Here is an 18,172-nt window from a genome sequence, read left to right as displayed (position 1 = left end):
CCAATGAGTCTGACCTGGGAAGGGCACTGGGAGTGCAGGCCGGGTGAGAACAGATGTGGGGAAGAGTGACTGGAGAACGTAGCGCTCAGGAGCTGAGGCAACAGGCAGGATTCCTCCCTCCTGCTCTTCTCCAACAGTGACCTAATTTGGAGTATGAATTAGAAAAAAAGAAGAGGGAAGAGGGGGGGGGGTGTCATGGAACTCTGTAAAGTTCTGGGGTACAGGGTTTCAGACTGGGGTCTGTTACAGGCAATCCCCCCCAGTCCTTGGGATAAATTGGTATTTTTCAGAAACCGATGGGTGAATGTCTTCCCTCCCTGCATCTAAGGCAGTCAGTGCAGAATACCAGGGGATTGTCCTGTTCTATTTCCACAACAACCTTGTTTGTTCAGACGGTAGGAAAACAATGCATAGGTTCTGCAAAGTCTCCTGGCAAGTTTCAGCACTAGCATTTTTAAACACCTCTTCTGGATATTTTTTTTTTAAAAAACAGTAACTGCAAACTTTACTCTCATTTTCCTTGCAGTTCTCAAATCTGTACTTAACACACACAAAGCTATCTTGTATTGCCCTCATAACAACCCTGCAGTGTAGGTCATTGCCATTTTATACTTCAGGAGGGCTCCTGTACTTTTAATAGTGTGTTGGTCAGAGTAATGTAGGGGACAGTGCTGGAGTGGAATTTGGGACACCAAGAGTCCATTCCTCACTCTTCCATACACCTTGGGGCTGTCATTCTTTTTGAACTTAACCCACCTTATAGTGTTGTGATGATAAAACGGAGGGAGGGAGACTGCTGTGAGCCACTTCGGGTCCCCATTGGGTGAGGAACAGGAGTTTTTAAATGTCTAAAGAAAGAAACAGGACAGAGAACTTTGGCAAGGGCAGCTTGTCCTGCTCCAGGTTGTACCACCTCTTACGCCAGTCTTAAAGGGATAGCAGTCCGGTCTTTCTTTGGTGGCTCCTCACCCAAACTACAAGGTCAGGTGGACCCCACGCTACACGTGTTGTTTTTTTTAAACTCCCATATCATAAGGGAATCTGGCAACACGAACAGCTCAACCGACCAGCCTGCCTGCAAACTTGATTTTTTTTTTTTTTGGTGTGTGCCTAGTTTATTCAGCTCTTGCATAATTCCGTCTGTTTCTGCTGCTCCCGAAGCTCCACCCCCACTGTCTGTCAACCCCCTTCTGCTTCTGGTTCTGCAATTTCACAGCCAGTATTGCCCACACAGTCCCCGAACATCTTCCTGGCCATGCGGGCTGAGAACTCGCTTTTGGACAAACAAAGACGAGCTTCCCAAGAGAGCTAGGAGGAGGGACCACCTTGCGGGGCTGTTCCTGCACGTGGAGCGCAGCCCGGCCCAGCAAGCCCCTCTGCCGGTCCCGTGATGGGCAGGCTCCTGCGCCTTTAAATCCCCCGGCAGGTTGGAGGGCTCCTGACGTCACTGCTCCCCTGGGCTGCAGGAGGGAGCTGAGCATCCTCGCGAAGGATGGAGCCCGCGCCGCCGCCGCCGCCAAGCAGCAGCACCCGGAGGCAGGGGCTACCCAGGGCCAGGTCAGCCTCGCAGGCGGGGGCGGTGGAGCTCAGCAGCCGCCACCAGGTAATGAGCCGGCCGGGCAGGGCCCGCCTCCCTCCCTGCGGGTGGGCAGCCGGATCCCATGAAGGGCAGGTGGCGGTGCCCGGAGGTCCGATGCCCCCCTGAAGGAGAAGGCGTCCGGGCAGCATGGAGGCGACCTCCCATTCTCCTGACTCCTCCCAGAGGAGGCGATCAGGCTGAGGTTTCTCGCCGGCTTGGGGGTGGCAGGCAGGGGACGTTCGCACAGGGACGGTCGCACAGGGCACTGCCCGAGCACGCTGGGGTTCTTGAAAGTCCCAGAAGAGACGCTGCCGGCGGGCAAAGGGGCACAGCCTGCTTCTGGGGAAAGGGAAGGGAGCAGTTTGCCCACCAGGAGGGAGCAGCGTGGCTGGCGTGCTCTGGTTGGTGCATGGTGGTCTTGAGCACTTCCATACATCCCTGCATCTGTGCATCTGTGGTGTGAGCGTGCAACCGCAGAGGGTGTGGTGATGATGCTCAGGGACCCTTCCTATTTCCCCGACAAGCTTGTAGAAGCGACCCCCCCCCCCCTTGCTTAGCCACCACGAGGGAGATCCCAGTAATTTCAGCAGGCTTGCAGGTTTAAATGTCTCTGGTGTCAATCAGGAAAGACTGGGGCTTCAACATGTTTGCTTCTTGGGATCGGGACACCGAGGGTTGGGAGCCAGCTCTGGTGTTCCTTTGAGAAGTACTACTCAGTTCTCTGCTGTGGTCCAATTATCTTTCCTGATGGGACAGACAGACTTGTAGCCAGAGAACCACTCCCTCCTCTGTGCAGCCATCATCTGCAACGCTGTCTTCCCGCTTGTCTTGGATAGTAATGCTGGTGTTATGTAGTGCCATCCATATATATGAAGCTCCACGGAAGGACTTGTAATTAATACTTCATTTCAGGATTTATCCCCTGCTCTTTTCCTGAATGGAGACCTAAAACTGCTTGCAACAAAATTCTCCCCTCTTCCCTTTCATTTATTTATTTACTTGATTTATACCCACCTTTCTGCTGGGGGGGGGGGGGGACCCAGAGTGGCTTTCATCATTCTCCTCTCTGTTTTATCCTCACAACAACCCTGCAAGGTGGGTTAGGCTGAAAGTGTGCAATTGACTTGAGGTCACCCAGTAAGCGTCCATGGCAAGAATGGGGGATTCATCCAAGGGCCTCTCTGATGATCCCAGGCAACTTTCTGGCTCTCAGATTTCCAAAGGGCTGTGAGTGGGGTGTGTGGGGAGATTGAAGGCGGAAGTCACAGGATTGCTGTGTCCCTGGTATAAGTGATGTGCGCCCCCACTGAATCCCGCCTGGCCTGTGGTCTAAGTGGTGGCTTGCAAGAAAAGCTTTTAAGGAAATGAAATGGAGAAATGACTTCCTGTAGGTGTTCTGGGAGGCAGACTCTCTGACCTCGCCTCTCCCCAGTTGCCACCAGACCAGCTGCTTGGTCTTGCCTGCCTTTGTCTCCTCCATCGCCCTTCTCTCACGGTGAGTTGCTTTCTTCCTTGTGATCCTTGCATTGCCCTTCTCTCCCCATGCCCTTCTCCCTAACCCTGGTAGTGCCAGCTGGGCTGCCAGCAAAGGCTGTGGACTGTTTCTCTGAGTTGCAGCTGGCGCTGTTGAGCCAACACCTCCCTCTGCCTGCTGGTGGCAATGGCAGCCTGCTGCAGGCTCTGTGCCACTGGCCCGCCTCTTTGGAAGGATGCAAAACAATAAGGCCGAGATGAGCATCTACCTGGCCGGAAAGCAAACAAAGAAGGCGGGGCCAGGCAGGCGAGAGGGGAGAGGAGGGGAGGTCCCCTTCTGCAACGGAAGGCTGAAGGAATGTCCTCTAGTTTGCTGCTGTCAGCAACTTAGAGTCCCACTTCCACACTGACACTGTGTGGGAAAGAGGGGAAATGAAGGGCACAGAGAAGAGCTGAGAAATGGGGACTGGGGAGGGGAAACGGTGCCCGCTGGCCTCTCCATTCGGATATGCCTGGCACAGAGGAGGAAAGTGAGGCATGAGACCGAGGTTGCTTTTGCTTACAAGCCTGATATTTTGCTTCATTGAGAAGGCATTTTCTGGAGGGATTAATGAGTCCCCTAAGGATGTATTCTATGCGGTGTCAGGGCAGGACTTTTCAGCCCCAGAACTTGTGTTTGCTGCCAGCTTTTGGGACAAGGAAAAATTGTGATCTGCAGGGGAGTACTTCAGAGCATGTGCAGAGGTGCATTTCCTTTGTCTCGTACAGTCACAATTCAAAGTGAGGAACTCCAGTTCAGAAACTGCCTCTTCTAAGAAGGCTTTGTTTTATTACATTTCAAAGGGGTCAGAGTACATTGTTCTCCCTTCCTCTGTTCTACCATCACAACAACCTTGTGAGGTCAGGTAGGTTGAGAGACAGTGACTGGGCCAAGGTCAGCTAGTTAGCTTTGTGGTAGGGTGGGGACTTGAATCTGGGTCTCTCTCAGCTCAGTGTGGCACCTGGACTCCAACATCATGCAAGCTGAACCTCTGTACCTTCCTATTAAAAAATAAATGTCTGCATCTGGAAAGACTTTTCGCTATGAATGTTCTAAGCTTAATTCATGTACATACTGCTTAGAGAGTAGTACAAGAAACAGAAATGTTCCTGCCCAATGTAGTGTACCGCCTGAATTTAGACTAGTTGCAAGACTCCAGTGGAAAAGTACCTCGTGAGGTAGGTGGGGCTGAGAGAGTTCCGAAGAACTGTGAACTAGCCAAAGGTCACCCAGCAGGAATGTAGGAGTGCGGAAACACATCTGGCTCACCAGATAAGCCTCTGCCACTCAGGTGAAGGAGTGGGGAATCAAACCCAGTTCTCCAGATTAGAACCCACCTGCTCTTAACCACTACACCACACTGGCTTTTTAGAGTGGAGAACTGCTGAGTGTTCATACCCCAATCACCCAGCTATAAACGCTTACAAAATAACTGGAATGATCATTTGTCATATTTTTTACCTCGTGGGAGTAATGGGCAGCATATAAGTGTATCCCTTCTCCCATATTTTCCTCACAGCAACACCATGAGGCTGTTAAACAGAGAAAGAATGATTGTCCCAAGGTCACCCAACAAGTTTGTTGGCAGGTCAAAGGTGTGAGCGTTGGCTTCTCTGGCCTTCTGAACTACTAAAATGGCTGCCAGGGGCTGTGGGCAGGAGCAACCATGCCATGAGGTATGGTGAGCTGATGGGTTTGTGGTGGCAGAGTGGGAGTCAGACCAGACTATTGTGAGGCACAATCTCCTGGCAATGTCTTCTGCTGATATATATTGTTGAAATGAAACCAGTTGAACGATGCCTGTGCAGGAGACCTTTCAGTTGTGACCCCTGTTACTGTGGAAGGTTTTCCCACCTGTTATCTTGTGCCAGCCCTGCCAGGGAAGGTGTGGTGCATTTGTCCTGGCATGGATGAGTTCGCCAATGAAAGATCAAGGCTTTTCTTAGGGTGTGTAGCAAATTATGGCATGTTAAGATAACTTGGTATCCGTTAGCTATTAATATCCTTGAACCTCCCCCTACCACCACCACTCCGGTCTCAGAAATCCAGGCAACTACATTACTAGTAAGAAGATAAGATTATTTTTAATGCACAGATTAAAAAAAAACACAAGTAGAACCAGAGGGTGGCATTTATTCTGCCATAAAAGAGGTGTGTGATATGCGCTTAACCATCTGTTTCCAGGCTGTCAGGCATATTCTGCCCTGCATGGTGTATTTTCCAAACGAAATGCTCAGACTAGAAAAGAATCATTCCATTTAACAGTCCTGCAAGGTAGGTAATTGTTAGCCCAGTTTTCACAAATAGGAAACTGAGGCTGGAGGGGAGAAAGTGAGCCAAGCTTACCTTGTGAACTTACTCAGAGCCTACCACCAGTTTTTGTTTCACAGGCCCAAGATGCTGAACAGTTATCTTGATCATACCAATACATATCTGAAGGCATATTTTACGTGCACCCTGAGGGGAGTCCATGGGGCCCTGGCATTTTGAGAGAGAGGTGACTTTTCTGGTGTGGCTATTTTGAATATTAAGAAGCCTGCAGACTCTCCTGCCCCCCACCCTCCTCTTCTGGCCCTGCCATTGCATGTTGCAGGGAGAATTAGAGAAGAGAGAACCCCCCCAGCTCCAAGGTTCCATGGCTGTTGAGCAGAGCAAGGGAAGCCAACTCCCAGCTCCCAGGAGAAGTTGAACATGGGGGCATGGAAAGTGAAACACCTCTGACAAAGAGAGACCAAGAAAAGGAGTGTTCAGGATGGCTTCAGGTACCACCAGAACTGACATTTTGAAACTCAAGATGCATTTCCTTCCCTATGAAAGTGGGAACCTTTGAATAAGTCAGTTCCCTAGACTATCCAGAGACTTTGGCCATACATGGGGAGGAATTGAATTAACTTGGAGTCTTCCTTTAGGTAGCAGGAAGTTGCCAAAATACCATTGGTCTTATGGCAGGACCTCAGTGGTTTTGAAAGGTTACAACTGCTTAGAATGGCAGCAAGTCCCAGCAAGCTCCCCTTCTAATTGAAAACTGACAAAAAGTAGACAAAATGGAAGGAATTCATGCAAGGCACAATTATCCCACAGTACTCACCGTCGTTGGATGTGATAGCCATCAACCGGCAGAGCTTCTGAAAAAATGCTTGAACTTCTTATAGCTTATGAATTGGAGGCATCCATCCAGTGGTGGGATCCAAAAATTTTAGTAACAGGTTCCCACGGTGGTGGGATTCAAACTGTGGCTTAGCGCCAATGGGGCTGGGCGGGGCATGACAGGGGCGTGGCCTGGCATTCCAGGGGTGGGGCATTCCTGGGCGGGGCTGTGGCAAGGACGCAGCCACTGTGCCAGTCCTTGGGTGGGAAACGAATGTACGCAGGCGTAGGCTGCCACGCACGCCGGTGCACCTCCTGCTAGACTGCTTCAAGTTCTGCGCACTACTGCTGAGGAGTGGAGGAGGGACGTAACTAAGGCAAAAATCACGTGGCAAAATCACCAATTAGTAACCCCCTCTCGGCACACACAAATAATTAGTAACCTACTCTTGGGAACCTGTGAGAACCTGCTGGATCCTACCTCTGCATCCATCCATGCCTCCAGGCCAAGTCAGCTACAACTCCGGACATCAGATTCTGAGCACCATTAATGGTGGTAAGAGTAGAAGACACATGTGAGTTCAGGCACATTATCTGCCAGGAAATTCTCTTGTACAAACGCCATTTCAGTGAGTGGGAGCTGGGAAAAAGTATGACAGCTGATTTCAGTGGGGCATTCACAGGATAATGTCCAAGTGGGTTGGGGCTTGTGCCAGTTAGTGAGGGAGGGGTGTTTTAAACTTGCTCTGGGCAATTGCAGTTGGCCTTAACCAGTCACAGAAGCTCATGTAAACTACTGGTTTTTTGCTCTGTCCCTTTACCACTCAGTCTGAACTGTAGGAAGTGCAACAACTCATTTAGTTGTGTCCTTGAATAAGTTAATTCCAGGGCCATATGAAAGGCCACAAAGGTTTCTGTTCTTTCAGGGCTACATAAATGGGGCAGGAAGCATTTGGGGAAATCTGCAGCTATCCTAAGGAGGAAAATGAAGGTGAGGGAAGGTAACTTTTTCTGGGAAAGGGAAATAGCAAAGGATTTGAAGTAGGCCCTTGTTCAGGTTGTGTAGCTCCTACTGGAGGAGGGTAGGGTTGTCTCCTGTGCTGAATTAAAGAGCGCTTTAGTGCCACCAAAGGGCATGCAGGTCTTTATTGAAGAAAGGGTGCCAGACAATACTTTGTGGCTCACTTTATCTAACAAGCTGTCTCTGTTTTCCTTCTTCAAGATGGAGCCAAATCATCACGGCAACCTGGACCAAGGCCCGTCCTCCCCGGTTGGAACTCAGCCTGTGTCGCCCCGGGGCAGCATTGTGGGATTGGTATCACCTGGTTTGTTCCCCAACCAGCTCAGCTCAGACGGAACTATTCGGTATCAGCCTGAAGGATCCAGTGGCTCCATCAATACTGTGTACAGTGGAGGGAATGTTCCTCGTGGGACTAGGCCTGACTCCCTCTTTGACCCTTCCCATGTGCGGTCACAACCTGAAGGATCTCGCCACTCAGGGCTTGAGGAGAGGGCTGGTGGCAGGCAAATCCAGCCTCTCTCCTTGGATACTAGCCGAGCTCCGCCAGAGGGCTCTGGGGGGACCCAGATGTTTAACACACCAAGTTTACGATCTCCAGTAGAACTGCGTCCACTTTCTCCAGCCTCTGGCAGTTCCTCTTCCCATTCCAGCGTGTCCCCGTCTATGAAACTTAGCCAGTCACCCAGTCGTGGCATTATGCCTGGACTCTGCGCCTTGGACCCGATGACCTCTGCCATCTTGGCCACCGTGGAACTAAAAGACAGCCTCACCAAGGCCGAATCTAGTGATCACATCTGCCTGAACCGGACTGGCTCATCCCACAGACCTATGTCTCTCCCCAAAGCTGTCTCTAGTGAGTACATTTCAGGTGGAAGGGTTGCCCCTTCAAAGTCATCTATGCTGTCCAAGGCTGAGTCAGAGGAATTCATCTCATATGGGAGGACAGGGCACACCTCCAAATCGCTGGATGTGAGCAGCAGCAACATTAATGCCAAAGAAAGTCTTCTGGGAAGATGGAACAAGCCCCAAACCAAGGCAGTCAATGAGTTTCGGTGAGGCAGACTTTGGTGGGCTGTGGGGCAGGGGAAGGGAAAGGCTGCATGGTGGAGAAAATGGGTATGTCCAAGCTAAAGCAACTAAGGCCCTGTCGACGATTTGGGTAGGTTTCACATCAATTTAACTGGGTCTTTCCCCAGCCTCCATTTTATGGAAAAAGTGCTTTCGTGAGGATGCAGAGAACTCTCTGTTAGTATCCTTAACTCCTTCACAAAACTACAGTTCAGAGTCCTTCCCTGTGAGCAGGGAATGTATATTACACTTGATTGTAAGTTATGTAAGCTCCAACCTGTGCATGCAGCAGAATGAGATAGCAGACAAAATAGAATAAATTGCTTCAGAACGCAGAGGATGTGTCTGTTGCATTTTAAATATTATTCCCATGCAAATGCTCCCTGTAAATAAAGCAAAAGCCCAGGGCATCAAGGAGTAAGGTTCTAGACTATCCCTGTAAATATTGTTAAGGTAGCAGTACTGGGAAAAACATGTTCCCTAACCTGCAGTTTGAATTGGTGCAGTCCACTCACTACCTCAGCTGCCTTCTGCTTCACATATAGATGAGGCTGTAGATATGCACTGATCCACTAGTCGATGTGGTTTAAGTTTGAGTAACCTGAAAGGCGTTTGAGTAACTTGAAAGACTTTCTTTTGATGCAATTATGTGGGTGAATGGGTAGGAATTATTTTCTGTGTCTGCAAGTGTCAGTTTTGCATCGGGGTTAGAGTTGCCTGCTCCAGCTTGGGAGATTCCTGGAGATTTTGGTGGGTGGAATTTGGGAAAGGTAGGATTGGGGGGCGGGGTGTGTGTGTACTCCAGTGGGGCATAATGCCATAGAGTCCATCTTCCAAAAGAGCTATTTTTTTCAAGTGAACTGATCTTTGTTGCCTGGAGATCAGTTGTCATAGTAGGAGATCATGTCCAGCTAACATCTGGAGCCTGGCAAACCTAATTTAGACAAGTAGTTAGTTATTCAGAGCAAATTAATCTGGAGTGAAAGAGTAAAAACTCAAACAAAGTGTCCTAGTAAATCATAGAAAAGTGTTCTTCACTCTTGGAGAATGGGCTTATATTATTGTTTATAGTAATTCACTGTGAAAAATCTGGTGTCACAAATATCCTGTGGGGTAGTGGTTAAAATGTCGGACTAGGATCTGGGAAACCCAAGTAGAAAACCCCACTCTGCCATGAAAACTTGGCCCAGTGACACATTCTTAGCCTAGCCTACATCACAGGGTTGTTGTGAGGGTAAACCAAAGAAGAGTAGAACATTTAGAGTCACCACTGGACAGCAAGGCAGGAGATAAATTGAGATAAAAAGTTTCATTATTTTTAAGGGTCTCTTAACTCAGGCAGCAGTTGAAGATGCAGCGTTTGGGAGAAAATCTTTGTGCATGTGTCTATACATGCCCAAGCTTCTTAGCTGTGACCTTGTGTAATTTACCACATGAAATCCACCCCCCCCCTACTTTTACCCCTACTGGGCTCCTCAAACAACACTCTAACTCTTCCACACCATTCTTGCTTCAATGTTAAGGAGCCCCCTTTTTCCACCAGTCGTCTCAGTTTTGCATTGACATCAAAGATTAAAAATAAGTACCTATCATGTATTGTTCTGCTCCAGGCTGAAATGGGAAAGGAGGTGTAATTTGCTCGAGTAGTGCTCTGGGGCATCCAGACTGGCAAGGGGTTGTTCTACCATGCAGACTGGCAAGGGGTCCATTCAGGTAGTGCCCAAAGGGCCATTGCCACATAGGAATCGGTGGTCTGGCATTGGCATATCTGATCCCTGCCAAGGAATACTTCCTCTCAGTGTAGCGAGTATGCTTTAGATGTCGAAGCAAAAGGCTTTTTCCTTCAATCTTGCAGTCTGTCATTTTGCAAGATCCAGAGGCTAGAAACCAGCCAGACTCCCTTTCCAGCTCACCATTTAATTGTGCTAATGTCCCAGCATTTATTGCCATGCTGTGCCAGCAAGCACAGGACAGCCAAGGTCAAATTGTCAGTTGAGCATCCCACTGCTGATCACTGTAACACTTTGCCTTTGTAGGGCACTATTCAAATGTCCAAAGCACTTTACATATATTATGGCTACAGTCCTGACTATGCCCTTGTGAGGTGTGCTGGTACTGTTAGCCTTCTGCTGGGGATTGGGCTAAGTTGTGAAGAATAGCTTGCTCCCAATAAGTTCTGGGCTTGTAAGCTTCTGTTTTCTGACTATAGTACTAAGATGCATTGGTGCCAGTGTTGCTAGGATGGCATGGTGTAAATGGGGCAGAGTCCATGAGGGAGCCTGGATGAAGAAATACAAAATGAATCTAGACCACCATTTGTTTCCAAAGTATGTGGGCACCTAATCACATTGAACTCTGGCTGGATGTGGAATCTGCTACTGTGCTGGGTGGAGGGTGAGACTAAGATCTGGGAGACTCAGATTTGAATACCGACTCTGCCGCAGGAACTTGCAAGGTGACGTTGGCCCAGTGACACATTCTCAGCCCAACCTACCTGTCAGGATTGTTGTGAGGATAAAATGGCAGCAAAGAGACTTATGCAAGCTGCTGTATGGTCCCACTGGGGAGAAAGATGGGATATGAATTAAAACCAATAAATAAAATACCTCTCCTCCAACGACACTGCCTTATACAGCCAGACCATTCAGAATACTTGATTTGCAGCGGCTCTGCAAAGTCTCATGCATAGTTGGGTCTTTCCCAAGACTTGCAACCTGACAACCTGTTACTGGGGTACCAGAGACTGAACTTGGGATCTTCTGCTTCCCCAAATGTTAAATTCACAGCCTCTTCCTTATGGTATGATTCCATAGGGGAAATGCCACTCAATGTAGCATTGGATGCTACTGCTCAGATAGTGCTATATACTAATAATTATGGTTACCAGCATGATGCGGTCCAAATTGTAGGAAAGGTTATGGAGGTCCATAAACAAAGATTATAACTGAAGGGGAGAAGAGATTTCAGCCCCAACTTCCTTCCCTGCTAGCTTTGCCTCACAAGTCTTGTACCTGGTCTCTGCTTCCTCCTCCTCTTCTCCAGATTTTTGCTGACCCTGCTGTGTTTTCCTTAAGCCCCTTTTCCCAAAACACATGTACAGACTGGCGAAGTTCATTTGGAAATACTGTGGTTGCACTGAGTATAAACACGATTATTCCTCCCCAGGAGTGAGAGCTGGAAAAACAAAACATCTCCCCTGATGCACCAGTTTCTTGAAGCCAGTTATGCACACATGCTGAAGTAGTTGTTTGCCCCTGGGGGAGAGGGGAGCACATTCAGTAACTGGAAATAGAAGTTGGGATAATTAGAAATTGGTAAGGAAATGGGTAATTAAGGTTTGAAAAATGGGATGAGTGAAAGATTAAACCTCCCTTCATCACATTGAAGCCCTAATCTGGATCAGTGCAGTGTTTATATTTTCACCAAGAGGCAGAAAAAGCAGTACCTGGTTTATTGATCCCAGAGCTTTTTTGATATGTGGCATGATTTAAATGTCTTTGAAATGTCAGATGAACAGAAGAAAGAAAAATTAAATGCTGCAGATGGAAATGTCATCTGGGTTGAGGGGGTGGGCTCTGAAACAACAAAATGCAAACTTCCCTGCAGTGAAATCTGAGAAGTCCTTGTTACTGATATGTATGTATGTGCCTAGCTGATGAATACTCTTATCAAGCCATGATAAAGAAAGGAAAGATAGCATCTTTTGGGAACAGGTGTTTTATCAGACAGAGGTTAATTAATTGCAACTGGCACTGTGAACTAGGATTTCTACTCTCTTAAAGCTTGTATACTGAAAGTAAAGTTTGCAAAGCAATGCTATCATTAAAAAAATGCTCCAAGGTATGACAGAGGGACAATTATGTAATTAGTCAACTTGAGAGCCAGAATTTAACTAAAGGGACACAAATGAATAAATTTGTGTGTGCTGCATCAAAGCAAAAGGAAGTCGACCTAGCTTTAGCAAGCAGGCTGGCACAGGCCAGACACAGTGCCCCCTAAAGCTAATACACAGTGATATTTGTGGTTCAATGAAAACTCAAACCCCTAGCGGGAATTACTATGCTCTAACCTTCATTGATGACTACTATGCACTAACCTTCATTGATGACTACTCAAGATACACTGTGAGTTACCTAATTAAAGAGAAAAGTCAAGTGCTGGAAAAATGTAAAGCATATGTGGCAATGGTCAGTAACAGATTACAAAGAATGCCACTAGCAGTTCGTACTGATAATAGAGGGGAATACATGGAATATAAATGAGGAATCATTTGACTGAATAAGAAATAGAACATCAGCCTACAGTCTGAGAAAAGTTTGAAAGTCTGTATAAGAAGATAACTCTTGTGGACTTTCTACTGTGGCTTGTGAAGGGATATTGAAATAAGCAATGCCTGGGGGCAGCAAGTGGGCAGTTGGGATAGTGATGTTAGTTCCTTTTCTCCTTTTAAGTGTCATTTTTTGTCTGTCTCCATATTGAAACTTTTCTTGGAGGTTCCACTCCATTTGTTTCTATGTGCACGTTCCCCCCATTCTTCTTGCCCTAGTCCCTGTGGTGGCCATTCTCTTCCCATGGCTGACTTGGGGAGGAGCTTTTTGGAGTGTTTTTGAAGTCAGTAATGGATGCATCAATATACTATCACACTGATATGAACTACACTTTTTAAAAAAGAGTTGAAAAGCCCCTAGTGGTTTGAGGGAGAAGGGTGAGGATCTTTGGTGAGGACTGAGACAGAGAAAATGGCACTGTTATGGCTGAAACCCAGAAAGACCTGGACTTTTCTTATCCACATGGCAGCCGTGTTGGCTCCACTGTGCTCTTTCCTCCAACATCACAGCAAAACAGTTTTAGGAAAGATCACAGGAATGATGGGGGAAAGCTAGGAGGTGCAAGAAAGCATCACAAACATCCTTGTCAGGACTAAAAACTCATGGCCATGGATTCTCTATGCAGTCCTGCATAAAAGGGGCTGCATGGCATAAACCAGCAGAAGGAAGGCCCTGTTGTGCATTAGCTTATAGGTCTATGTTGGCAGTCAAGTGCACCTGTTTCAATTTCTTATTGCTTGTTTCCTGCTGTTTCCTCTTTTAGCATCACTGTGGTAACCTGGAATGTTGGCACAGCCATGCCTCCAAATGATGTGACATCCCTCCTGCACCTCAACACAGGGGATTCCAATGACACCGACATGATTGCCATTGGGTAAGAAAAAAACCTGGGCAGCCAAAGGCTGTTCCTCTCTGGGTAGTGGGAACCCCTTCCAGTTCAGCATCAATGATAGTGGTGTGGTTTAGGAACATGTATAGGGTTATTAGGGCAGCATGAACAGAACCACAAATCTGGGACGATCAAGGGAAAAAATATTTTGTGCACAGGTGTTAAATGTTCCTCTATTTTTAATCCAGAAAAAAATACAACAGTGTTTGGGAAACACTGTAGCATGACAGGTTCCACCCCCACCCCCACCCCCGAGGTTCATTTAGACTTTGATTCCTGGCAAAAAACCATTAGGATTTCAGCCAATAGAGCATCCCTTAAGGCACTGTTGGTATAGTCTTTTTCCCTGGGCCTGCTGGTTCACTTCTTTGCTAGACAGCTTTATTTCTCTTGAAAACACACTGAGGGAGCCTCTTCATCCCCAGAGATCAATTGCTGCTCTTTACCAAAATGCTCTTGCTGTTCGTAACATCAATTAACAGTACCACAAATTCCAGTCAGTTCAGCAGAGAAACCCTGCCTAGATGATGGAGGGAGGGAAAGAGACATCTCTCTCCTCAGGGTATTTCGTGGAGACAGGAAGATGCAAACAGGCTGAGCTGATGGAAACAATTGTATTATGGAAAAGAAGGCAGGCGTCTGTCAAATGAAGAATGCATCAGAAAAAAAAACACCTAGTCAGTGGAGAGAAAAAACACCCGCTTTGTGAATGTTAACATTGAATATTCTCCAAATATTCTCTGAAACCTCAACCATGTGTAGAATATTCACTGAACATTTGCTACAGAACACCAGCCCCCATCTCCTTGTACATCTGAAACTTAAAAACAACAGGATTTGGAAATTTCAAAAATGTTAAATGGAAAGCTTCAAGATTATTTTAAAGCAGAGAAACTTACAGAATATATTGCACATAGCAAGCAGGGATTGAAACCAGGAATCCTTGTTGCTTACTGCTGGCTCCTTCATTTGGCACAAAGTGATCACCTCCAATGCTTTTTTTTTTGCTAGGTTTTGGGTTTGAGGCCTGATCAAATCAAAGCCATCAATCAATGCCACAAACCTACGCTGCAATCTTGTGCATGCCTAAACACTTTGATTTCAGTGGGCTGAGGTATCCCAGGTATATTCATGATATGCATAACGATATAATATGCAGGATATAATATCTCTACTACCTAGGCAGCAATTGTGATTTATGGATATGACACATTGATTTTAAGCGTACATTGATTGAGACTCTGGAGTCTAATGGCCATCAGCCAACTTTTAAAGATTAGATCTGGTTCCCATTTGGTGTGGTCCACTTTTTATGGTCCTGGAGAAGAAATTTAGGATCTAGGCTTTTATGCTCAGCCAGGACAGCGTGGACGGTAGAAAACACTCTCCTCTGCTGGCTGTCAAAGGCTGTCCCATAGCTGTGAATGCCATTTCAGAGAAAAATCTGAGCAATTTTAAATGCCTAGATTCTTTTCTAAAATGGTGTCTGCAGCCACAAGTGGTGGCAGCAACAGGTGTATTCCATGTCTGCCGATTGCATTTTAGAGAAAAATCTGGGCATTGTTAAATGGCCCTCTGTTTGGGCCACTGACATTCTGATTTCCCACCAAATCTAGGCCCTCTGTTTACCCACTGACATTCTGATTTCCCATCAAGATTTGTAGGAGCAGCAGTGGCGTAGGAGGTTAAGAGTTCGTGTATCTAATCTGGAGGAACCGGGTTTGATTCCCCGCTCTGCCACCTGAGCTGTGGAGGCTTATCTGGGGAATTCAGATTAGCCTGCACACTCCCACACACGCCAGCTGGGTGACCTTGGGCTAGTCACAGCTTCTCGGAGCTCTCTCAGCCCCACCTACCTCTCAGGGTGTTTGTTGTGAGGGGGGAAGGGAAAGGAGATTGTAAGCCCCTTTGAGTCTCCTACAGGAGAGAAAGGGGGGATATAAATCCAAACTCTTCTTCTTCTTCTCCTAGATTGCCATCTGGTGGGCAATAAAAATAGCTGCTAAATGCTAAGATTTTTTAAAGGCACTGTCAATGACTGAATGGCACACTGAGAGACTGTTGTCAAGATCAAAAAGGAAAGCAAAACTGGCTAAAGGATGCTTTAACAACACTTCTTTATGCTGTGGATTAATACAATTTACAAACAATCAACAGGCTGTTGTGGGTTTTCTGGGCAGTGTAGCCGCGGTCTAGTAGTTTTACTCTTAATGATTTGCTCACATCATGGTGACATACCTCTGAAGATGCCAGTCATAGATATGGGCAAAATGTTAGGAGCAAAAACTACCAGACCACAGCCACACAGCCCGAAAAACTCACAACAGCCAGTGGATTCCAACTGTAAAAGCCTTCAGCAGCATAAACAATTAACAATAACAATAACAAATAATCAGAGCCACAAATTAATGCATTCATGTCCTGCTACATAGCTATGTGGTCAATTGTCTGTCACTGTCTCTGTCACAGAATGGGACTTGTGGTTTTGCTGTTCCACGCCTGCCTTTCCCCTTTTGCCCAAATGTCCTCTGTCCTTCTTCTTTTTCTTCCTGTTATCTCTCAGGTCTTTCTTCACCTTCTCCTTATGCCATCAGTCAGCTCCTTTCTCACCCGGTTGCTCGCTCTCTCTCTGGCTATTTTTGTGTTCCTCTCTCCTCACCTGCTTCTCAAAGTGAATGACCTAAACAAACTTATATTAGATGCAAAGGAGGAAAAGGCACCTCTAAGACCAGAGCAGAAGAGGACATTTCAGCAGATGCTGCTCTTTCTTCACCATGTGACAAATCTGTACCTCCCCAAATTCCTAAACTCTGCACCAGACTGAAAAATATGGGAGCAGGTGTAGCCTTTAGCCAGATGCTTCTGGTAGCCCTCAGTGAAAATGTCTTTGAAGGGTCTAGGGCAGTGATGGTGAACCTTTTTGAGACAGAGTGCCCAAATGGCAACCCAAGACCCACTTATTTATCGCAAAGTGCGAACACGGCAATTTAACCTGAATACTGAGGTTTTGGTTTAGAAAAAACTGTTGGCTCCAAGGCATTACTCAGGAGTAAGCTTGGTGGTAGTCGGTGGCTTTGCTTTGAAGCAACCGTGCAACTCTTCCAATGGGTGAATCACGACCCTAGGAGGGTTTACTCAGAAGCAAGCCCCATTGCCAGCAACCGAGCTTACTCCCAGGTAAAGGATCGCGCTTTAGTTCTTTGAATGAAAATCAGTGGGGTCTAACAGTGCTTAACAGGGTTACCTACACTGCTTCCCCAAAACTAGGTCTTAGGTCTAATACTAATAATCGAGCTCAGCAGCCCAGGCCAGCTTAGATGTTTGCGTGTGCCCACAGAAAGGGCTCTGAGTGCCACCTCTGGCACCCGTGCCATAGGTTCGCCACCACTGGTCAAGGGCCATGGTGGCGAACCTTTGGCACTCCAGATGTCATGGACTACAATTCCCATCAGCCCCTGCCAGCATGGCCAATTGGCTGTGAAGGCTTATCTGGGGAATTCAGATTAGCCTGTACACTCCAACACATGCCAGCTGGGTGACCTTGGGCTAGTCACAGCTTCTCGGAGCTCTCTCAGCCCCACCTACCTCACAGGGTGTTTGTTGTGAGGGGGGAAGGGCGAGGAGATTGTAAGCCCCTTTTGAGTCTCCTGCAGGAGAGAAAGGGGGGATATAAATCCAAACTCTTCTTCTTCTACAACCTCCATTTTGTGACTGGTGATCTCCAGCTATTTCAGCTGATCTCCAAGCAACAGAGATCATGTTGGATCTCTGGAGAAAATGGCTGCTTTAAAAGGTGGGCTCTCTGGACCTCCCTTCACTACACCCTGCCCTTCTCAGGCTCCACCCCCAAAAATCCAGGTATTTTCCACCCAGAGCTGGCAACCCCATCAAGGGTAGGAGCCCGGCGGGTGAGCGGTATATACCTGGTGGCTCAGGAATGATGGGGAACCTGGGGACAGTTCCAAAACTCTAAGGCCTGGCAGTAAGTATCCTGCCCCTTCTGTTCTACCAGATTTTAGCTTTTTCTTTTGGATACCATGCAAAGGTGGCCAAATTCTCCCAGGAATTTCTTGCCATGGCGACTCTAGTCAGAAAATTGGGCTGGAGACCCTGAGAAGTTCATAAATGCAGCCTCATCTTTCTCCTGACATTGGCCCAGTTCTTCCAAGTTGTTTACTAGCTATGATTTTAAAAGCTGTTTGTTTCTTTACTAGTAAAAATGCTCTCCTTAAAATTAAAGTTATACATTAAAAGCCAGGCCCAGGCACTGCAGGACTGAGATCCAGCTTGGCGGCCTCCTGGCCTTCTTTTGCCTTTAATTGCTCGCGATTTATGCTGGCTGAAGAAGCAGCAGCCTTCGTTTTTTCTCTTTTCTTTGTGGCAGAGGCTGAGCCAGCACATGTGATCAAGGGTTTTCGCACAGAGAGAGAGAGCTGTGGAAGCTTATCTGGGGAATTCAGATTAGCCTGTACACTCCAACACACTGAGCTCTCTCAGCCCCACCTACCTCACAGGGTGTTTGTTGTGAGGGGGGGAAGGGAAATGAGATTGTAAACCCCTTTGAGTCTCCTTGCAGGAGAGAAAGGGGGGATATAAATCCAAACTCTTCTTTTTCTTCTCTGCATGGAGCAAGAGAATTCTGAAAGACCAGGGATTGGACATGGTTCTATATTTATTTTTATTTTAT

The 18,172-nt window shown here is 47.2% G+C and overlaps 1 protein-coding gene across 2 annotated transcripts in view; it reads left to right on the top strand.

Moving 5' to 3' along the window:
* The first annotated feature begins 1,245 nt into the window (after window positions 1-1,245).
* Window positions 1,246-18,172, top strand: part of INPP5J (inositol polyphosphate-5-phosphatase J) — a 39,784-nt gene continuing 22,857 nt past the window's right edge. Inside the window, exons 1-3 of one of the 2 annotated variants that reach the window (XM_048514653.1) lie at window positions 1,246-1,603; window positions 7,402-8,252; window positions 13,360-13,470. In XM_048514653.1, the coding sequence (XP_048370610.1) occupies window positions 1,493-1,603; window positions 7,402-8,252; window positions 13,360-13,470 (1,073 nt within the window). In that variant the 5' untranslated portion in view covers window positions 1,246-1,492. The remainder of the gene's footprint in view (window positions 1,604-7,401; window positions 8,253-13,359; window positions 13,471-18,172) is intronic. The other variant, XM_048514654.1, reaches the window with a different exon arrangement.

Source organism: Sphaerodactylus townsendi, linkage group LG13, assembly GCF_021028975.2.
Source record: "Sphaerodactylus townsendi isolate TG3544 linkage group LG13, MPM_Stown_v2.3, whole genome shotgun sequence".
Classification (NCBI taxonomy): Eukaryota; Metazoa; Chordata; class Lepidosauria; order Squamata; family Sphaerodactylidae; genus Sphaerodactylus; species Sphaerodactylus townsendi.
This window is presented reverse-complemented; position numbering and strand designations above follow the sequence as displayed.